This window comes from Polypterus senegalus, chromosome 2, assembly GCF_016835505.1.
Source record: "Polypterus senegalus isolate Bchr_013 chromosome 2, ASM1683550v1, whole genome shotgun sequence".
Lineage (NCBI taxonomy): Eukaryota > Metazoa > Chordata > Cladistia > Polypteriformes > Polypteridae > Polypterus > Polypterus senegalus.
In genome coordinates, this window is record NC_053155.1 from 123,580,150 (window position 1) to 123,604,295 (window position 24,146).

General features: G+C 41.8%; 1 protein-coding gene across 6 annotated transcripts in view; it reads right to left on the reverse strand.

Annotated features, from left to right (window-relative positions):
• LOC120523318 (interstitial collagenase-like) overlaps nt 1–24,146 on the reverse strand; it is a 66,571-nt gene that overhangs the window by 23,229 nt on the left and 19,196 nt on the right. For all 6 annotated transcript variants that reach the window (XM_039744532.1, XM_039744528.1, XM_039744530.1 and 3 more), the window contains 3 exons: nt 14,911–15,059; nt 14,649–14,774; nt 6,882–7,043 (listed from right to left, as the gene is read on the reverse strand). In XM_039744532.1, the coding sequence (XP_039600466.1) occupies nt 6,882–7,043; nt 14,649–14,774; nt 14,911–15,059 (437 nt within the window). The remainder of the gene's footprint in view (nt 1–6,881; nt 7,044–14,648; nt 14,775–14,910; nt 15,060–24,146) is intronic.

The following is a 24,146-nucleotide window of genomic DNA, read 5'->3' on the forward strand; positions in this document are numbered from 1 at the left end:
ATAAAGCCCACTGCCTTTGCTCTGGCAGGCAGTTCTGTTTTGGACTCTGTTGTGTAAACTTGACTATGATGTCTCAAGTACGTTTGCAGCCAGGAAACCGAATTAAACGGGTGGCTGCCCCAAACCTTTTCACGCCTCAAGTCTCAACTTATTACAGTGGCGTAGCCGGCAGGATGGTGTCCCTGAAGAACCCGGGACACGACCTTACAAGGAACCAGGTGGGTGAGTACGGGGCGAGTTTGGGGCAGGGAGTGCGCGGGGGTCAGGAAGGGCGCGTGCAGGCTCTGCTCCACGAGCATAACCGGGGCTAACAACCCATCTTGTGGAGAAAGTATAGGGGACCCACAGGCGTGGGCTGGCCTCTGGGGAACACACACGAGTAGCTCAGTATGCTCTCCTGGGCAGGAAAGCCGAGCCGCCCATCGGGACCAAGGTCCCTGTTAATGATGGGTTATCCCCAGGCCAGCAGGTAAAAGAAATATTAAACTGGGAGTTTAACCCAAGTAAAGGGTTGTCAGAGCAGGCTATGGCTCTCTGGCAACAGGTGGGGCAGTGGCTACGGCCATTTGAATTAAACCCCTTACAAATAGTACAGCAAGTGGCCTGTTTTTTGCTGTTACAACACCTACCCCAGGACTTTGCCCAGCCGGCCTGGGGCGAATTTCATTCAATGGACGAGCTACTACAGCTCCTAAAAACACCAAGGCCGGCTGTGAAACCTGGGTGGTCAGAACAGCTGCTTTGTGGACTACCCGGGAGTTATGTCCCACTGAAGCAGTCCCTCCACGCAATCCAGAGCTTGTTCGAAGTGCGGACCGCCTGGCTGCGACCTGTCGGGGAACAAAGGCGGACCGTAGGGGACAATGGCGGGGTTGTTTGTGTGCCCTTAGCAATCCCTGGCGGATAAACATACGGGGAGCTTCTTATTAATGGACATAAAGTAACAGCCTGTTTGATTCCGGCAGTAGCGTGTCTGTCGTTGCTTTCGCCGTTTTGTTCTACCGCAACAATGGATTAAAAAAAAGACCAGTCTAAAATGTATACATGGAGATATCCGCGCATACAATACCGCCCGTGTTACGTATGTCTCGGAGGAACCCTTGACTACTTACGTGGCGGTGCACCGGATCCTCCGTTTCCCGTAATCCTCGGCGGGACTGGTCTAATAGCAACAGCGGTAGTAAAAGCATTCCCGAAAACTTATGGCCTCGTTATAGATGACAAAGACTCATCTCAAGCTGCTTCCACACCGTGTAATCAGGCGGAAGGCCAAGAGAGTGAGAAGGCACTCCCGGACCGTCGCGGGCTACTCGTCATCCACTAGCGCCCGGCAGCGAGGAGGAATCTCCGCCCCTTGAGGTCAGACCGGACCCACTCTCTGAGTTGCACTTTCAGTTTAAAGCAACTCCGGCTTCTTTCAAGAGAACAGTGGAATGGCGACTCTCTGAAACACATAAAGAATGCAGTGGTTCTCGTTAGCGCCAATGCACTCATTTGCCCATGCCACAGGGACCTCACTTTGTCATGATAATGATTTGTTGTATCGGGTCGCTGAACATGAGGGAAGGTCGGAAGTTGTTGCTAGTCCCGCGACCTACCGGCAGGTTGCGAGTTAGCACACTCCCACCTTCTTGGAGGCCATCTCGGCTCCGATAAAACATTAGAGCGAATTAAGCTCCGTTTTTTGGCGGGGATTAATGAGGAGGTTAGCGCTTTTGCATTTCCTGTCCGGTGTCAACTGCGGCAAATTCCTAGGAGGACCGTGCTCCTCTGGTTCCCCTTCCCCTATTGGCGTTCCTTTGACAGGATTGGGGTGGATATAGTAGGACCCTAGAACCCTCAGCCGAGGATATAAATATATACTCGTCCTCGTGGATTATGCAACCCGATTCCCTGAAGCCGTTCCATTGCGCTCGGCTACCACAAAAATATTGCACGGGAACTAGTAGGAGTCTTTTCGGGTGGGCATTCCTAGAAGTCCTGACGGACCAAGGAACGCCTTTACCTCGGAAGCGTTCAAGGAGACTGCCAAGTTACTGAAAATAAAGCATTTAAAAACCTCGGTGTATCATCCTCAAACCGATGGGCTAGTGGAGAGATTTAATCAAACTCTCAAGCAAATGCTACGTAAGGTAGTCAGCAAGGATGGGAGGAATTGGGACCAACTCCTCCCCCTTGTCCTCTTTGCCTACGGGAAGTTCCTCAAGCCTCTACGGGTTCTCTCCTTTGAATTACTATCGGAAGACAACCCGGGGTTATTAGATATTTTAAAGAGGGTTGGGAAGGGGAGGCACAGCCCTCCACTAATATTTTGGAATATATAGCCCAATTCGCGATAGATTTGATGCAATAAGACCGATTCTAAAAGTCATATAGAGGAGGCACAATCAGCACAGGCCGCCTTTATGACCGTGGCACGACTCTCCGGGAGTTCCAACGGGGATCGCGTCATGGTATTGGTACCTACTTCTCACTCTAAACTGCTCGCACATTGGCTAGGCCCCTCTGAAATTAAGGAGAGGAAGGGATTGGTGACTATTTGGTGAAACAGCCCAATGCGCCGACCAGCTGGCGAATATATCATGTAAACCTGCTGAAACCGTGGAAGGAGAGGGATCGATCCTCCTCCGGACAACCCTGCTCTCTCTTGCTGAAGTAAGTTCCCTTAATTTCAGCGAGCAGCTATCTCCCAGACAGAAAAGGAGCTCGAAGCAGCTATCCGCTCGTCCCAGAGGTGGTAAGTGAACAGCCAGGTCGGACCTCTCTGATTGCGCGACATATTGACTGACCGGGGTGATCGTCCGTGGCGACCCTACAGACTCCGGAGGCAAAGAGTAGAAGTGGAACTGGAAATCAGCGAATGCTGGCACTAGGAGTAATCGAGGAAAGTAGTAGTCCCTGGTCCAGTCCCATCGTCTTGATTGCTAAGCCTGGCGGCAGTTGGAGGTTTTGCAATGACTTCCGTCGGCTCAACCAAGTTTCCGATTTGATGCTTATCCCATGCCTCGCGTGGATGACCTCCTCGAGACTGGGACCAGCCAAATTCTTGACTACACTTGACATGACAAAGGGGTACTGGCAGGTTCCTTTAGCGAGTCCGAAGGAAAAACGCGTTTAGCACTCCTAGCGGACACTGGCAGTATCGTGTCCTTCCATTGGGTTACGAGGCCTGCGACTTTTCAGCGTCTGGTGGACAAAGTGCTCCGGCCCCATAACTTCGTTCTGTGCTGCCTATCTGGATGGCGTTGTCATCTATTCCAGCACCTGGAAGGAACACATACAGCAGGTCACAGCAGTATTACGGACATTGGGAGGCGGGCTCGATCAACCCCAAGAAATGTTTCTTGGGTTGAGAAGCCAAATATTTGGGCTACCTAGTGGGCGGGGTACTGTGAGGCCACAGTGTTCCAAGTTGCAAGCCATAATGGCCTGGCCCGTCCATAAACCAAGCGGCAAGTCCAATCCTTTCGGTTTGGCGGGTACTACCGCCGGTTTGTGCCTCGCTTCTCCGAAGAAGGCGCCCTTGACCGATTTGACAAAGAAAAGAGCTCCTAATACGGTGGTATGGTCTGATAAGCGGGGCTGCATTCAGTGACTTAAAAGGGCTCTGACTTCAGCACCTATCTTAATCTCCCCTAACTTCTCTCTCCCTTTTGTCCTCCAGGCGGACGCTTGGACACAGGCTTGGGAGCGTGTTGAGCCAAAGCGTCGGCGGTGTTGAACACCCGTTATGTACCTGAGCGGAAACTGTTGGACAGGGAGACCAGGTATGCGGCGGTGGAGAAAGAGGCTCTGGCGATCAAATGGGCAGTGACTCAGCTGCGGTACTACCTCTTGGGTCGCGTGTTCACTCTGGTGACGGATCATGCACCTCTAAAGTGGATGGCCCTTCACAGGGAGTCGAATCCACGGGTCACGAGGTGGTTTCTTGACCTGCAGCAGTACAAGTATACGCTTGTTCATCGTCAGGGGTCTCTTCATGCCAACGCCGATGCCCTCTCCGGGCCCACGACCTCTCGGTGCAGGTCGCCCGACCCGGCGGGTCTGGGCTGCGGGGGGAGTCTTGTCACCTGCGTGTGCATGGGAAGCAGCTGAAGGGCTTAGAAATACTGTTTATACATCTGCCCAGGGGGCGAGTGCGCTGGCGCTCTTTCTGAGTTCTCTGCAGGTCTTACCCGGGAAATCCCACCAGGAGCCGCCATTTCCAGGAAGGACACATCACTTCCGGCCCCAAGGATAAGGTCATTTCCTGTTCCGGCCCCAAGGATGATGCCACTTCCAGCTCCGGCCCAGAGGGCGACATCATTTCCGCCCTCTGTACTATAAAGCTCACTGCCTTTGCTTGGCAGGCAGTTCTGTTTTGGACTCTGTTGTGTAAACTTGACTATGATGTCTCAAAGCGTTTGCAGCCAGGAAACCGAATTAAACGGGTGGCTGCCCCAAACCTTTTCACGCCTCAAGTCTCAACTTATTACAACATGGCTACTTGTCATATGCTCAGTTTCTCATCAAGAAAAGGCAAACATCCATAAAAGATGCCACAAGTTTCTCAATAAGCTCTCTAATGATGGTCCTTCTTGCCCACAGTCATAGTTATACCATGTTTGTTTATATTGAAAATGGGCAGCATAGTGGTCCAGTAGTTACCACTGCAATCTCATGGCTCTAATTAGCCATGTCACTCTAAAGTTTCTTGGTCCCCAAATAGGTGTTCGGCTTTTTTGGAGGCATCTGGCACAATTTAGGAATAAGCCCTGAATAGGATACTAGACCATCACAGGCAGCACTGGGACAAACTACACTCGCCAATCAACATCACAGTGCTAACCAGTGCTAACTTATGTATAACTGTATTCCATACTTTTGAAAACTTAAACCTATATTCCTTGAAGCTTAAGCCCAAATTCCTGCATTTGAATGATTGTTAAGACTTTTGAAAATTGAAGGCAAGGCATGGCAATTCAGGTTTTACATCAAATTGTACCCCCATTTTAATAATACTGTAGGGGATTTCTCTGTCCAGAATAATATCTTATCTCATTTCATCTTCCCATCCACTTTTGCTGGTGATGGTCGTGGTGTCTAGAATATTTCATCTTTACTGTTTGTGCAAATATTCATTCTTCTTTTGTTTTCGACTGCTCTCATTACAGGTTGCCACAGTGGATCATCTGTTTCCATATTTTCCTGTCCTCTGCATCTTGCTCTGTCACACCTCTCACCACATCCATAAACCTTCTCTTAGGTCTTCCTCTTTTCTTTTAATGTGGCAGCTGCATCCTTAGCATCCTTTTCCCAATATACCCAGCATCTCTCCTCTGCTCATGTCCAAACCAGCGCAATCTCGCCACTCTGACTTTGGCTCCCAAAAAAGGGCAAAATATACAGTTAGTGTAACATTGTATTTACAACTAAATGCGACATAGACCTTAACTTCATCCAATGTAGTAGACTATTCGTTTATTTGTTTACATTAACATTGAACTATGCATCCATCTATTTTGTGAAGCCTGACTAGTTTCATTGCATATCCTGGCAGCACTGGGCACACACCAATAATCAACCCTGAATAAGGCACCACATCCATTACTCAATCGATTTACATACACAAACACACACACAGGCACACACACAGACAGACCAGCTATAATTCACACTAAGCCAATTAAATGTCACTAACTTAACACACACATCTTGGAAATGTGAGAAAAAACTATAGCGCCTCACACAAAATCCACACAAACATGGACAGAACATGCAGTCCACACAGAGATAGATACCATGCCAGAAATCAAACCCAGTTTCCCGGACCTGTGAGGTAATAGTGCATACCACTGGTTCACTATGCTGCCCTAAGAAATTCTTCTTCTTTTGGCTGCTCCCGTTAGGGCTTGTCACAGCAGATCATCTTCTTCCATATCTTTCTGTCCTCTGCATCATGTCTGTTACACCCATCACCTGCATGTCCTCTCACCACATCCATAAACCTCCTCTTAGGCCTTCCTCTTTCTTGCCTGACAGCTCTATCCTTAGCATCTCTCCTCTGCATATGTCCAAACCAACACAATCTCGCCTCTCTGACTTTATCTCCCAACCGGCGAACTTGAGCTGACCCTCTAATGTCCTCATTCCTAATCCTGTTCACCCTCATCACACTCAGCGCACATCTTATCATCTTTAACTCTGCCACCTCCAGCTCTGTCTCTGGCTTTCTGGTCAGTGTCACCGTCTCCAATTCATATAACATAGCTGGTCTCACTACTGTCCTGTAGACCTTCCCTTTCACTCTTGCTGATCTTGGGCAAATATTCATTCATATTTCAAATTTCCAGAATTACATTTTAATCCAGTGGTCTGGCTTAAACAAAAGTCCATCACTAGGCTCACAGATTTACATACATGAGAAAATGTATTCACATTGCAATAATTTTATAACACAAATTTGAACCACAAGAAGAAGTGAATGTGCTGAGAATAAATATGAGGAGAACTTGTAGTTCCAGAGGGCTGGAATATAACCCTAGACAAATCCCTGTAAAGCAACCACACAAAACCCTGCGCCCATTGTTATTATCTATATATAATTTTTTAAAATAATTTATTGTATATTTACTTTTAAATTATACATGTTAGAGGCAAAATACAACTTACCTAGTGCTACGAAAGATATAATGAGAATGAGAGAATCTTGTGTGACAGATGCACGTTTGCCAATAAAGCAATAAAAGTTAAAAGTGAAGATTATTGGTGTAATCTTATGAAGTATAAAGAAATTGGGTTTTGTGTTTCTCAACCAAATAACATCAGATTGAATTCATTATATTCTTATTATCTAATAATGGCCCACCTCCCATGAAAGCTGATATAAATGTAGAGCTCACCATACATGTCTTGTATTCGCTGAACATCTTCATATGAAAGGGTGAAGTCATTCGGCTTCAAGTAGGTGTAAGCTGGAAACATCACAGATCCAGGGTCGTTTGAATGGGAGAGACCCAATGAATGACCAAATTCGTGAACAGCAACTGAGAACAAGTTGTAATCTAAAGAGTATAGAAGATTGGATTTAATGAGCATATGGATTGGATTGAACTTTAAGCTATATAAATAAAATGTATTATTATTATTATTATTATTTTATGCAATTGCATAATTTTTAAGGTAGCCAAGAGTGACCATATATTAGACATAAGGTGTGGCTGTACAAAAAAACACAAAATTTTCCATCTCCTATAATTTTTGTTTTCCTTTATCATTATACAGTATGCCCTGAGTGGCTACTTTATTAGATCCAACCTGCCTTGCTATTTAAATAACCAAAATGAAAGATTTAAGTGACATTGAATGGAGCAGGTTACAAGACATGTTGGTAGGAATGAAGAACATCCTTGCAGGTGCTATTATTGATGACAGTGTCAAAAGTGTGTTGAAAATATGCCACCAATCAAAAACATCCAATCACTGGTGGCCCTATATGTAGATACTGGCTGATAAGTTGATAAGATGAGGCGATGGTATACTGCTAGATGGAAATGGCAGGCAGCAAATATGGCAAAAAAAGTATTTCTTGTACCTGGAAGAACAGTTACAGAGAGAGTATAGTCAAAGTGTGGGTCAGAAAGCAAGAGAATAAAAATGAAACCAAAATGTCAGAGCCAAATATATAACCATAGCATACCATACCATTTTCTAAGCTTGTTTAATACTTAACAAGGTTGTAGGGATCGGAGCCTATCCCAGCAAGCATAGACGCAAGGCAGGAACAATCCCCTGGACAGGGTGCCAGCGTGAGCACACTCACACACACATTACACACACTTCAGGGCCACTTTAGCATCGCCAGTCCTCACCTGGATGTCTCTGGACCATTGGATGAAACCACAGCACTTGGAGGAAAACCACACAGATACAGGGAGGACCTGAGACGCAAACTGGTATTCTTACTGCGAGGCAGCAGTGCCACCACTGTGTTACCATGCCTCTCTAATACATAACTAGATCTCTGATTAAAAAATAACATACACTAATTCCTCAAAAATATTTTGAAAAGCTACAAATTAAATTTGTTTTGAACTTATCCAGAAACTGAGACATCGACATTATTGCTTATGATTTGACTGAATCCGTTTATCTAAGCAACTTACAAAATTAGAGACAAAATCAGTTATTTCTTTTTTTTACTTGGAGCAAGGCAGGTGATGTGACTTGCCCATGGTCACACAGTGTTACTAGTGTGATTTGAACCCTCAACCTCAAGGTTTAAGGTTCAGAGCCTTATCTACTACACCATTCTGCCTGCCTCAGTCTTAGTGAGTTTTAATGTTTTATAATGGTGGCTGAATGTTATTGTGCATTGCAACTTCTATCTACCTCATGGTAGCAAAAGACTGGAAATAATAATAACAACTCTGGAACAAAATAGGTAAAACGATGATTTTCATGCATTGAGAAACCTATATGACCTGCAGTCGGCCAAGTGATAACTGACCAGTACAGTGTTATCAAATGAAGCATTCCTGAGGTAGATAGATAGATAGATAGATAGATAGATAGATAGATAGATAGATAGATAGATAGATAGATAGATAGATAGATAGATAGATAGATAGATAGATAGATAGATAGATAGATAGATAGATAGATAGATAGATAGATAGATAGATAGATAGATAGATAGATAGATAGATAGATAGATAGATAGATAGATACTTTATTAATCCCAAGGGGAAATTCACATAATCCAGCAGCAGTATACTGATACAAAAAAAATGTAATTAAAGAGTAATAAAAATGCATGTAAAAGCAGACAATAACTGAGTAATGTTAGCATTACTTTGATCTTGAAGAGTTGCATAGTGTGGGGGAGGAACAATCTCCTCAGTCTGTCAGTGGAGCAGGACAGTGACAAAAGTCTGTCACTGAAGCTACTCCTCTGCCTGGAGATGACACTGTTCAGTGGATGCAGTGGATTCTTCATGATTGACAGGAGTTTGCTTAGTGCGCGTCGCTCTGCCACAGATGTTAAACTGTCCAATGTGGATCGGTTAGACCAGAGCAAGCTGAGCTCCTCTCTTTTCAGCAATAAATGGGGTTTGGTTGTAGCTGAAAAAGTGTCATATTTTGCTTATTCTTAATGACTTTTCTCAATTTTACCATAGTACTATTTATGATCAGTTAATTTTGTTTCATATTTTATATAGTTTATGGATTACTTATCACATAACATTCTATCAGTTACTTCAGGGCTTTTGTGCTTATTTCTAGGCAAGTTCCTGATTCACTAAAGAGCATAGTATGCATGTTAATTCAAAATGCCATGTCATATGAGGATAGGAATAAAGGTGCAAGTTACATATCTTTAGTGGTTACTACCATCATGAAATAAGTGCCTTTTAACCAATGCATATGCTGTCAGTTAATGACGAGCTAAACGATTTACATGAAATTAAATTCACTTTGCAACAAAAAAGTAAAACAAATTGAATTTAACTTCCAGCAAAATTCATACCATTGACACTAGAAGAAAGATGTTTAGTCCTGTCTGGAGACATTTACATGCATTGATTCTGTATGTGTTTGTCTGTTATGGAGCATATAAATTAAGATTTCTATTTCAAAAATCACTTGATTCATTTCCTGTCATGTATAGACATTTATTTTGTTCAGCTGGAAGATATGTTCTGACATGGACTAGGATTCTATAAACACATTAATCCCAATAATTTCCAAAAAAAGTCCACTAGAGGGCAGTATACATTCAATCCTCACCTATATATAAGGGTAACACAGGATCATTATAAAAATGAAAAGGTTTATTTCCACAAAAATGACTTGTAACAAGAATGAAGCTCTGTAGAATGGAGTTGCTTAAAACAAAAGGCAATCCAAGCAAAAAGGCCCCAATACAGAAATCTTGACGAGGTCAAAAGCAGAGCAATAAGGTTCAGAAATCCTATAAATCCAAGAAACACACAGAGAAAAAATCTCACCAACTCTCTAGCATGCTCAAAATGAACTGCCAGGAACTGTGGGAGAGTCTCCAGATTTATAGGGTGGGGGGCAGTCCCTGGTGATGATTGGTAGGTGTCCCCGCCTCTTGGGAGACCACCCACAAAACATAACACAGGCAGGTTTTATACATAGACAAAAACAAAAATAAAGAAAGATGCACATAATCAAAAGAAACAGAATTAAAAACGAACAAAAGAGACATCAAACATGAATTTGAACTCTGGCTGGTACATTCGCCAACTTCTGCAGTGATGTGAACAAGAAGCATAAATAGAAGTGATATTACTCGTGCTTGACAGGTTACATGCATTATGCAGCTACTGAAAAGAAAAATCCAGATTAAAATGAAATTCCTTGTTTCCCACTCCCAAAAGCCTTTAAAAACCTCAGAAAAGCTCCTCATTGAGCATTGCGGTTCAAAAATTTCAAAATTGATTGTGAAAAAATTTTAATGTCAGTTTCACTAAATTGTATACAAATTCAAACTTGACTTTTTTGCTCATTACCACTGCCAATGAGGTCAAAATCAGTTAATTGCTTCTCTTCCTACTAGGAATATTAGTGGTTGAAAGAGAACTAGAGTCTGAGTAACATCCCATCATTGCATACAAAACACAAATTCAATGAGAATTTTATGTCTACTGAAACCTCTATCAAAGAAGATAAACAGATGCATCAGTACGGGCAAGATCAAGGGTAGAAAATGACAATAATCCCACTCCCTTAAATTATCTTCAGTGCATTTTACTGATGTAAATCAACAGGGCAAATCATCAAATTCAATTTTATTTTAAAATCTTCTTAATTCATTCAATTCAGAGTTTCAGAAGGAAGACCCTATCACAGCAGGACAAATAATACTTCAGTAAATTTTGTCACTGTTCTTATATAATTCTTTGAAGACATCCTAAAATGCAAGGAGCCCCATAGGTTTCAAGAAAAAAAGGATGCAAAAGCAAAATCAGTTTGTACAAATTACAAACTTGTTTGAATGAGTTTCATAACTCGTTCAAATGAATTATTAACTCATATGAACAAACTATTGACTTTTTTGAATGAATTACGTAACTCGTTTGAACGATTTATTAACTCAAACAAACAGATTAACCTGTTCAAACAAATTATGTAAGTTGTTTTAACTGATTTTTTTTTCTCTAACACTTATTTAATTAGTATGGGGCCACATTCTGTATGAATTTGCTCAAACACATTATTATTATTTTTCCATCTTACATTACAGTTTTCCTGGCATACAGTTCAATGAACTGTAAGGTGTGTGTTAACATCAATGAGCTGGAAGAAGATCTAGTAGAAAGATCACTGAAGTTGAAATGGTTCTTTTGAGGAATCCTGAAATGAGTTTCAAACACAGGAGAAGTTACGAAAATGGATTTAAATATCCAAGAATGTGGTATTCCAGAGTTAGTGGTGGAAATGTTAATAGAAGAAAAGGTAAGTTTAAAATCTAGTCGATAATGGCACTGAACAACATAGAATATACTGAAACTACGGATTACGGATGGATTTTTTTTTTTTGTCTGACATCGACGGGGCTCTGTAAATGTACCCACAGATACCATATGCTATATGATGGATGTCTGTGGAATATGTGAAACTGAAACACTGTTCTTGATGAACTCATTTTAAAATACAAGTCTCGATCCACTGTACTAATTCCCTTCATAATTTTAAACACTTCAATCATGTCACCTCTTAATCTTCTTTTGCTTAAACTGTAAAGGCTCAGCTCTTTTAATCTTTCCTCATAATTCAACCCCTGTAGACCTGGAATCAGCCTAGTCGCTCTTCTCTGGACCTTTTCTAGTGCTGCTATGTCCTTTTTGTAGCCTGGAGACCAAAACTGCACACAGTACTCAAGATGAGGCCTCACCAGTGCATTATAAAGGTTGAGCATAACCTCCTTGGACTTGTACTCCACAGATCATGGACATTCTGTTAGCATTCTTAATGGCTTCTGAACACTGTTGGGAAGTTGATAGCTTAGAGTCCACTATGACTCTTAAATCCTTCTCATAAGGTGTACTCTCGATTTTCCGACCGCCCATTGTGTATTCAAACCTAATATTTTTACTTGTATAATACTTTACATTTACTGACATTAAATTTCATCTGCCACAAATCTGCCCAAGCTTGTATGCTATCCAAGTCCTTCTGTAATGATATAACGGATTCCAAATTATTTGCTAATCCACCTATCTTGGTATCATCTGCAAACTTAACCAGCTTGTTACTTATATTCCTATCTAAATCATTTATATATATTAAAAATAGCAGCGGCCCTAGCACTGACCCCTGTGGAACGCCACTCTTAACATCGGCCAGTTCTGATGAGGTTCCTCGCACCATCACCCTCTGCTTCCTGTGTCTGAGCCAATTCTGCACCCATCTAAAAACATCACCCTGAACTCCCACATCTTTTAACTTGATGCCCAACCTCTCATGTGGCACCTTACCAAATGCTTTCTGAAAGTCCAGTTAAATAATATCAAAAGCTCCACTTTGATCGTATGCTTTTGTTGAAACCTCATAGAATTCCAACATGTTAGTAAAACACGACCTCCCTCTTCTGAACCCATGCTGACTGTTCAGAATAACTCCTGTCCTTGCCATGTGTTGCTCAATCTTATCCTTAATAATTCCTTCTATTAATTTTCCTGTGATGCATGTTAAACTTACTGGCCTATAGTTGCTTGGATCTGCCCTGTCACCCTTTTTATATAATGAGATGATATTTGCCATTTTCCAGTCCTTTGGAATGTCTCCAGTGCTCAGTAACTTCCTAAAAATATGTGTCAAGGGTTTATATATGTACTCACTAGCCTCCTTAAGAACACAAAGATAAATATTATCTGGTCCTGGTGATTTGTTTGATTTCATCTTATTTAATCTGAGCAGCACTTCTCCCTCTACAATTTCCAAATCCCTCAGTACCTCCTTAGTAGTTGCGTTTACCTCTGGGAGGTTATCCACTTGCTTACTTGTAAACGCCTCAGAAAAATGTAAGTTTAAGGCATCTGCTATTTCATTGTCTGTATCTTTTGATTCCCCTTTACTATTCCTGATGAACTTGACCTCCTCCTTAACTGTTCTTTTACTACTAAAATACTGAAAGAATCTCTTGGGGTCTTCTTTCGCCTTATCTGCTATATTCCTCTCCAACTGTCTTTTAGTCTCTCTGATATCCTTCTTAATGGTTGCCCTCATGTTCTCATACGCACTGCAATTTACTTTGTAGTCATTAGTCTTATATGTCTTATACAGCAGTTTTTACCTTTGCAACTTCTTTTTTAAATCTTTATTAATCCATCGTGGAGTTTTTTTTAGTTTCCTATTAATTCCAAATTTAGGTATGTATCTGTCCTGCATTACATGTAAAACATTTTTAAACCTGTTCCACTGCTCCTCGACTGTCTCCACATTTAAAAGCTTATCCCAGTCTATCCTACTTAGACTTTTGTTGCATCTGCTCAAAATTAGCCCTACCAAAGTTCAACTTAACAATTTTAGTCTTTGCATCTCTACTCTTACAAAATACTGAGAATTGTATTATATTATGGTCACTTGACCCTAGTGGTTCAATCACCTCTACACCCTCAATTCTATCCTGATTATTACAGAATACTAAATCCAGACAGGCTTCACCCTGTGTTGGTGCTTTAACATGCTGTGTTAAAAAACAGTCGCTGATTATTTCTAAAAACTCCTGCTCTTGTGCTCCTCCATCTGCAAGGTTATCCCAGTTAATATTTGGATAATTAAAGTCCCCCATGACTATAATATCTCCCTGTAAACTTGCCTTTTTGATATTACTAAAAAGATGTGTGTTGACATTACTGTGTGAATTGGGTGGTCTATAACACACTCCTAAAATAAGACCTCTTTCCTTTAATATTTTCCAGGCGAAGCCACATGTCCTCACTAAGATGGGGCTCATCATCCAACTGAAGATGACTTACTTTTAAACCCTGTTTGGCATAAACAGCAACCCCACCTCCTTTTCTGTTCTGTCTATCCTTCCTAAAAATGTGTATCCCTCTATGTTACACTCATCCCCATCTTTGTTATTTAGCCAGGTTTCCGTTATTGCTATAATATCATAATTATGCTCTGCTACATACAACTCCAACTCACTTACCATATTTTTGATACTTCTAGCATTAAGGCAAGCTATTTTTAATGTGTTAATCCTTCTACATTTACGTGTTTGCTTAGAATTTACATTACTATGCATTTTTATTTCTACACCATTGTTTGTTCTTCCATGTATAGATCTAAATCTGGCCTATCCTAAACTCCCTGCCCCCCCATTCCCTAGTTTAAACAATCCTCGACTATCCTACACATATGCCTCCCCAATACATTGGTGCCCCTCCGGTTCAGATGTAACGTGTGTCATTACATCTTGCCTGAAGAAATATGCAGACTTTCAAGGCAACTTGGGCCCCTTCTTCAAGAAAGATGGAATCTTTAGGTAGCCAAGAAAAGGCATATTTTCGCTTGACTTCTCATTACTTGCCATTATCTGAAATCCCCTTCACTGCCCAATTCATTAATTAACAGTTTTATTATTAGCTAAAAAATTATCGTTTTCTATTAATATTAAAACTGTTCTGCACCTGTTGAATTTGCTGTCCAGATTTCTTCATGGTCAAAATGCACATCTCCTCCTATCCCAGTTCCAGGCTGAAAGGCATGGGCTAGAATTCCACCATGTCCATCAAAAGGGGAGTTGTCATCATGATCTACATTAGAAAAGCTGTTTAAAACATCTAAGTCTTAAATGACTATTTTTTCCACTTATAACTTAGACACACAATTAAAGATTATAACTTGATAAATACATTGACAGCTTTGTTTAGAAGTTCAGCTGTTGCTCACCTCCACGCCGAAATGAAATCATAATATCTGCATCTTTTTTTGTCCTTGCTTTGAAGCGCAAAGGTGTTACATCACTCCAGACTCTCCAAGCACTTTTGAAAATTTTCTTTACTTTCACAGGGATTACTGAGGGTGAATAATTTTCTATCCTGCGAAGAAAGCATTACTGATAAAAAAAGCTGTAAGGGGAAAAAGAAAAAGAAGACTGCTTGAAACTGCCTGCCTGTTATGCTAGGACATCCTGACTTCATTGTTACCAGCACACTTTATATTAGGAAATGAGATCATGCATATAACACTTAACTTTATGCTTTGTTCTGTGTTAACAGTTTACACATAAGAAGTCTAATTCTTTAAACCGAATGTCTAGACAAGACTTTTAATAATGTACTATTTTGAGACTTTTTGGATGTTATTTAATGGCAGAGGGGTATTGCTAGAATATACCCTTTTTCTGACTGCTCATTGGCAGGATTGAAATGCTTACTAGCTACTACAGTACTGTATCTATACTAATAAAAGGCAAAGCCCTCACTGACTCACTCACTCACTTACTCATCTCTAATTCTCCAACTTCCCTTGTAGGTAGAAGGCTGAAATTTGGCAGGCTCATTCCTTACAGCTTACTTACAAAAGTTAAGTAGGTTTCATTTCGAAATTCTGCGTGTAACATTCATAATGGTCGACAACGTCCGCCATGTTGAACTTTCTTGTTTATAGCCCCATCTTCATAAAATTTGGTAGGCGGCTTCCCTGCGCTAACCGAAACCAACGTACAGTACGTACTTATTTTGGTGGTATGACACCACTGTCGGGCGCCATATTGAACTTTTCAACGGTCTTTGTTACTTATGGGCCCATCTTCAAGAAATTTGGTACGCGGGTTCCCAACGCTAACTGAATCCTGCTTGCATACATATATACGTCCATAGCCTGCAGCTCGGTCACCATGTGAGGCGGCGTTGGGTCCCCCATTCCAACGCCTCCCACATTGTTGGCTGAATGCCTATATAAGGCCGTCCGTCGCTCCAGTCTCTACATTCCCTTCCTTGCTATGCCACGAGATTCATGTCTCCCTGCTGATAACTAAAGCCTTTTTATTTAATCCACAGCTTCTCCGCTGTTTTATTGTTCATTTATTATGATTACAGTTATCGTTTTGGGATTTTAGACTTACTTTACATTGTTCAGGTACCCATTTCCTTTATCATTCCAACCCTACCCCCATTAACATGTCTATCGAGGTGATTACCATCGATCAAACAACTGTCACTTACCGAGTGGTTTCCATGCCCGGAGATGGCACCTGCCTTTTCCATTCTCTTTGTTACATATTGCACGGCCGTATTAGGCTCACTCTTGATATCTTGAGGAACATTGTGTCTTATGTATTGAATGACTGGGACAGGTTCAAGGTGTGGACTGATGACGGTACAAGAGATAATTATACTACACAGGAGCACTATAAGAGTGAAATGCTTAAGCCCTTCACCTATGGATCTGCATGTGAGCTGATGGCTGCCGCTGAATTGTTCGGTTGTCGCTTTCAAGTGTACCAAAATGGCCAAATATTTTACACCTTTCGACAACCGCCAATGCCTCTTAAACATCTTAGATTCACAGGTGACGATTTCAGTAGTGGACACTTTGATGTTTATGAATGTTTAAACTCTCAAAAGCTGAATGTGAAGTTATCGATGAAACCGGTTGTATACTTACAACGCTTGACAGATGCCGAATGTCTCTTCAACACAAGTCCTACAAATACTGTCGTAATTGAAACAAACCATGAATTTCAAACCGATTATGACAGCAGCAATCCAAGCTGTGAGATTTGAAACAAGATTACTGTTCACATGGCCAACTGTACGTTGCATGCTCAAGAGTAAGCTCAGCGCACAGCTTGGTCATATTACAACCGGAGGGCCGAACTCACAATGTAGTATACAAAGAGATCCTTAACAAATAATTATTGTTTTTTTTCCCTCAGTTTAAAAAGGTTTAATTTTCTTCTTAATAAAAATTTTAAGACTCACTCACTCACTCACTCATCACTAATTCTCCAACTTCCCGTGTAGGTAGAAGGCTGAAATTTGGCAGGCTCATTCCTTACAGCTTACTTACAAAAGGTGGGCAGGTTTCATTTCGAAATTCTACGCGTAATGGTCATAAATGGAAACTATTTTTCTCCATATACTGTAATGGACTTTAGCTCGATGGCCGTGGGGGGGGCGGAGCTGCATGTGACATCATCACGCCTCCCACGTAATCACGTGAACTGACTGTAAACGCAGTTCGTAGAAAAGAAGGAATAGCTCCAAAGAGTGCTGAAGAAAAACGCTGAATACTTTATTCGCGAGATACAAGTTTAATGAGAAGACACAAGGTATAAACGAGACTTTGGATCACTTTGTAACATAGTTAAAATTGCTGTAGCGAAAAACTTTTAAGTGCCGGGTCTTAGCTAAAATTAAATAAAGCCGTGGACATCACAACATCACACAAGAGAGCAGCTCACGTGAACTAACTGAACGTAGTACGAGTGATTACTTCCATGCATCAAACCTGTTCAAAAAACGCATTACACAATTGACAAGGCAGGAAAAGAATATGCTCCGAGCTGGGCTCCACAGCTAACGCGGTCTTGGGGAAGCAACTTCGTCACGCTGCCACCAAATACTCACAGAAAACTCCACAAGTTAATACACATGCTGTCTCTAGAGTTTCTCCACACTCAATGTATTCCTCACATCCCCGTTATACCCTCTGATCTCCCATTTCAATTCAGATGCCTCCAATTTCCAGTAAGGCTCTGCTTCGCGATGACAAGTAATAAGTCTCAGGGACGGACCCTACAAAAGGTGCCATTGATTTGAGGCAACATTGCTGTTCTCCTGGACAACTATACGTTGCATTCTCAAGAGTAAGCTAGCACAGCTTGGTCATATTACAACCAGAGTGCTGAACTGACAACGTGGTATACAAAGAGATCCTTAACAGATAGTTATTGGTATATTTTCCCTCAGTTTAAAAAGGTTTTCTTTTCTTCTTAATAAAAATTTAAAAACAGTTCTTCGTCGCTGCGAAGCGCGGGCTTTTGTTATATACAGTATATATATATATATATATGTATATATGTATGTATGTATATATATATGTGTAGATATGTATATATGTGTATATTGTGAACGGCACCCGGGCACAGACAGGCGGACATGTTGTTTTTAAACCACCACACGTTTATTACAGCGAATATTTACAATAATTATGGTCACCAAGACCCCCAAATAATGGTCACAAAGACCCAGTTCAGTGCACAAACCCCAAATAGTCAAAAGTCCTGGCCACAATGCCTTTCTTCGGGCCGCCTCCACTCTCCACTGCTTCGTCCTCCTTCCACCCGACTCCAGCCTCGAATGAAGGGAGACGGCCCCTTTTATAGAGGACCCGGATGAGCCCCAGGTGTTCCCGGCAATCCTCTTCTGGCCACGCCCAAGTGTGGCGGAAGTGCCGGCTGTCCTCCCGGCTGCTCTCCGGGCGCCGTCATAAATCTTCCCCCCAGCACTTCCTGGTGTGGCAGGAGTGCTGGGGAAACAAGTCCCAAGGCATTGGGCGCCTCCTGGCGGTGACCACGGGCCCCTACAGGGAAGGGCTTCCATGCCCTTGACCCGTGGCCCCAAAGCAACCCGAAGGCGAACCCCGTGATCCAGGCAGGGCTCTGACCCTTTTCCGGTCCCTCCTGGCGTCCCGGCCGGGTCATGGCCCCTGGCATCCCTGACAATATATATATATGTGTATATGTATATATATGTGTGTATATATGTAGATATGTATATATATGTAGATCTGTATATATATGTATATATGTGTATACACAGTATATGTGTGTGTATGTATGTATGTGTATATATATATGTATGTGTATGTGTGTATATATATGTATATTTATCTGTATGTATTATGTATTGTCACAAAACGAGACAAAGACAGAAAAAGGTTTGGGGCAGCCACCCATGTAATTCGGTATCCTGGCTGCAAGGTCGTTTTCTTTCAAATACCAGCACTGAAGTGCTTACAACAGAGTCCAAAACAAGACTGTCAGAGAAGGGAAAAGGGAAGGCTTTTAAAGGGGGAGGCAGGAAGTGAGGTCATAGGGATCGGGCACGTGTTCATCGTTCATTGGTTTAGTCCCGGATGTGACATCAGGGGGGCCGGAGCTGGCAAGGTCTGTCTCCATTGGCTCGGTCCCAGAAGTGACGTCCAGAGAGACAGGTGGAACCTCCCGGTTTAGGTCTACAGGGAAGTGAGAAAGAGAGTTAGTGCGCTCTGCCACATCCCGGCATGGCTCAGAACTGCCTTCACTCGAGCCCTTTAGCTGCCTCCCATGCACGCGTGTGTGACAGTATATATGTATATTTGTGTGTGTATGTATGTATATGTATGTGTATATATATGCTGATGTGTATATATATATGTATATACTTTGTATATGTAGATGTGTATATGTATATATATATACTCAGCAAAAAAAGAAACGTCCCATTTTCAGGACTGTGTATTTCAACAATAATGTTTTAAAAATCCAAATAACTTTACAGATCTTCATTGTAAAGGGTTTAAACAATGTTTTCCATGCATGTTCAATTAACCATAATCAATTAATTAACATGCACCTGTGGAATGGTCGTTAAGACCTTAACAGCTTACAGAAAGTAGGCATTTAAGGTCACAGTTCTAAAAACGCAGGGCACTAAAGAGACTTGTCTACCGACTGTGAAAAACACCCAAAGAAAGATGCCCAGGGTCCCTGTTCATCTGCGTGAACGTGCATTAGGCATGCTGCAGGGAGGCATGAGGACTGCTGATGTGGCTAGGGCAATAAATTGCCATGTCCGCACTGTGAGACGCCTAGGACAGTGCTACAGGGAGACAGGAAGGACAGCTGATCATCCTCGCAGTGGAAGAGCCCGGATCTCAATCCCATTGAGCACGTCTGGGACCTGTTGGATCGCAGGGTGAGGGCTAGGGCCATTCCCCCCAGAAATATCCAGGAACTTGCAGGTGCCTTGGTGGAAGAGTGGGGTAACATCTCACAGCAAGAACTGAAAAATCTGGTCCAGTCCATGAGGAGGAGATGCACTGCAGTACTTCAAGCAGCTGGTGGCCACACCAGATACTGACTGGTACTTTTGATTTTGAGCCTCCCTTCATTCAGGGACACATTGTGAAACATTTTTAGTTTATGTCTTATGGTGTTGACTCTTTTAGTGTTCATACAAATATTTACACATTAAGTTTACTGAAAGTAAAAACAGTTGAAAGTCAGAGGATGTTTCTTTTTTTGCTGAGTATATATAGATATGTGTATGTGTAGATATGCGTATATGTAGATATGTTTATATGTATATATGTATATATGTTTATATGTGTGTGTGTTTGTGTGTTTGTGTATATATATATATATGACAGCAAAACTCAAAACAGTGACAAAACAATTACATTGACAATCATGTTACATTATTTTTAAAATGTTTCCTTTTCTTTTTCATAACTTCTTTAACACACTACTTCTCCGCTGTGAAGCACGGGTATTTTGCTAGTATGTAAATAAACCTAAGTGATAACAGGAGCTGTTCTCTTAAGCCTCGCCAGATTTGCTATGGAGGGCTCTGCTGCTCACATAGTGAGCCTCCAGCAGTTGGTGTAATATAAGACATCCTTGGATTTCATTTATAGCAATGACTGAAAGCTTTTTTTTATTTACTACCTGTGGTGTTATGGGTCCACAGCTCGCTTAGTAAAGGCCATTTAAATAAATAATCACCGCGCTCACGGCTTCGTGAGGAGGCGTAGTAGTTGTAGCAAGCCGCGGGGCGATCTGCGGTGTGGGCATTTCTCACCTAGTGCACAGGTGAGGGGCTGCCCACATCCGTGATTGTTCCTGTGGCTAATATGCTGCAGCTGCTATGACCCCTCGCTATATAAAAGAAGTACGAGTCAGTTATGGAGAGATAAAAACAGAAAGATCAATCAGAAAACAAAAGTAAAAGAACAGAAGTAAACGGAGGTTGGAGCAGGAAGCAGGCGAGTAAACGCTCGCAGGCAGTTGAAGGCAGCCTGGGTGTTTGGCCAACACCTGGGAGAAATTGTGGTCGCTCCCGTAGAGTTAGATATGAAGGACAGGAGTGATCGGAAGGCGCAGGACTCTCCGCGGAAGGTAGCGAGAGTCGGGACTTGGGACGCGGTGTTCCCTGCGTGAGAGCCTTGGTCGTGGGAAATTCCCAAGTTGCTGTCCGGAGGAGCCGACTGGAGCCAAGGATTGGTAAGGCAACTGACAGCAGAAGCAGGTATAAAGAAGGTCAGCTGCAAAGTGAGCGTCTCACTTGTTTCGGGGCCCAGATGGGTGAAGCAGGAGAGACGATGGAGTGGAAGACACCGGGCTTGCTAATCATTTTAAAGACTGTTTCCTGTTGAACGTTTTAACCTCGTTGTTTTAAGAAGATTTTCTTTTTATTGAATTTTAAACCTCCACGTTTTTCTTTTTATGGATTATTTATTGAACTATTTTTGAATCACTGCACTTTATTAAACACTGCTTTTTTATTGTTGATTTGATTTTTAATAAAAGCACTATGCACCTTTTTGAACCATCCCTTTGCTCAAATGTTATCTCACTGTCTAGCTCATCGGTGACATTACCAACGGTGTTGGGTTGGAGGACTCCCGAACAGCGAATGGGAGCATGGAGCCAAACCCACACTACCGTAGATACTCGCGTATTAGTCGATCTCGCAGATAAGTCAAGTGTATTTTTAAGCCGAAAATTACAAAATTTATGACCCATAAGTCGAAGTTAAAACTTGGGTTTTTTCATGGCCCGTTGACATAATAAGTACGGTCTTCTCACCAATACCTGCTACAGTTTGATCCCCCAGCATATCAAATGTCATTGGCGTTTCATCCATGTTACCAATGTTACTGAGATCAAAGTCATGCTTTTGTCTTTGCTTGATAATAAATTTATGAAAGGAACTGACCTTTTCTTCTAGATCTTTCGGCAGCTTCTGTGCGATTTTTGTTCGCTGACGAAGGCACAGCCCATATCTGTTCATAAACCGCGTACACCAGCCAGCCAATGCTTGAAATTCCAGCAAAGGCTTATGTAGTGTTATGGATCCACAGCTCTCTTAGCAAAGGGCATTTTAGTTTTTAAATAAATAATCACTGCGCTTGCGGCTTAGCGTGGGGGCATGGTGGCTGTAGCGAGCCGCAGGGTGATCTGCGTGTGGGCGTTTCTCACCTAATGCACAGGTGGCTAATGTGCTGCAGCTGCTATGTCCTCTCTGCATATAAAGAGAAGCGCGAGTCAGTTAGAGAGGAAGGAAAAACAAAGTAAAAAAAAAAAACAAGGAAGAGTAAGAAAGACGGAGGTGGCTGGAGAAAGCAGGAGAGAGAGAGAGAGAGAGAGAGAGAGAGAGAGAGAGAGAGAGAGAGAGAGAGAGCTGTGTGGAAGTCTGGGTGTTAGGCCGACACCCGGGAGTCGAAGTACAAGTCGGTCCCGCTGAGCAATCATGTAGCGGGAGTGAACAAAGTAGAAAAGACTGTCCGCGTAAGGTCAGGACAGCAGCGGGAGTCGGGAGGCTTGGAAGTGAAGTCCTTTGTGTGAGCGTCCTGGATGCCAAGGTTCCAAGTGTCAGGCCAGGGATGAGTGCCAGACCGAAGCCAGGATTGGGAGGACTCCAGACCTGTGTGTGTGTGTGAGAAAGGACAGCTTCTGAGAGCGCGTCTCGCCTGCTATAAAGCCCAACCAGGAGAAGCAGGTGAGACGCTAGTTTAAAAGAGGCACCGGGCTTATTGATTTTAAAGACTGCTTCCAGCAATGTTTTAACCTCGGGTTTTTAAAGGATTGTTTTTCTATTTTATTTATTTTTAAACCTCCACGTTTGCTTTATGGATTATTTATTTAATGAAGAGTTCTTTTGAATCACTGCACTGTTTACTTTGAACACTGATTTTAAATTGACTGTTTTAAATAAAAGCACTGTGCACTGTGCCATTACCCAAATTCTATGGAAAATTGTGTTGCCCCGTGGATAAGTCAACTCTGTTTTTTTGAATGAATTTTAAGGCATAAATTTTTTGACTTATACGCGAGTATCTACGGTAAATATTTTCCACAACAGAAGCTCATTCATTGAAGTTTTGAAAGCAAATTTTATAGCAGAATACCTGATTGTTTTCATATTAAGGTCCAAGCAATGGTTGTTCAATTCAATTTGTAAAGACAAACAAGTGAATATTACATGGACATATTTTTTATACTGTACATGAGGGTAGCACTGCGACACTAAGTGAATGATCTGAGATGTAGCTATAACAGATTTTCAGTATTTCATGTAAACAGTGTGCATGCAGAAATGCAGTATATACATGGAACAACTTTCTCGATCTAGACTTCTGCCATTGTTGTAATTAACACAGTTCAACTAGTGACTTCAACAGTATTTCAAAAAATAAGCAAAAAAATAATTCTGTTAAAATAGACGCCTTTTAATGTTTTAAAATGGGTAGATGACATATAGTCAGCATTAAATTTAAAAAAAGTGTATATGTTTGGGGTGATCTTAATGTTTACAAACGGAATCTCAAAAGTAATACAGAAAGTATTTTTGAAATTAAATAACCATTTGCTTAAAGTAGTTACAGGTTACAGTAAAATTTGAAATCAGAGCATGCTTCTTATTTTATTATATTATACTGGTAGCCCAGAACTGTCAGATAATCAGAAGAAAATGGCATTCTGTCACAGACAGTAAAATTGTATGTGTTAAGTTGATAGGTACAACATGAATGATATACATTTTGACAACTATAAAGAAAACTGTGTTTTACACTTGCAAAACTGTGTCCATATGGACATTCTTGGAGTGACCAAAACTAAAAGGTGATTACTGAAAAACTAAACTAAAACTAAATGAAAACAAAAGAGAATGAAAAACTAAAATTAAAAGTTGGCAAAAAACTAAAAGTTAAATAAAATCAATCACTTAAACTAAAAAAAAAAATCTTTAAACTAGAAAAACAGTGCTTGTAACTATCCATCCATCCATCCATTATCCAACCCGCTATATTCTAACTACAGGGTCACGGGGGTCTGCTGGAGCCAATCCCAGCCAACACAGGGCGCAAGGCAGGAAACAAACCCCCGGGTAGGGCGCCAGCCCACCACAGTTCTT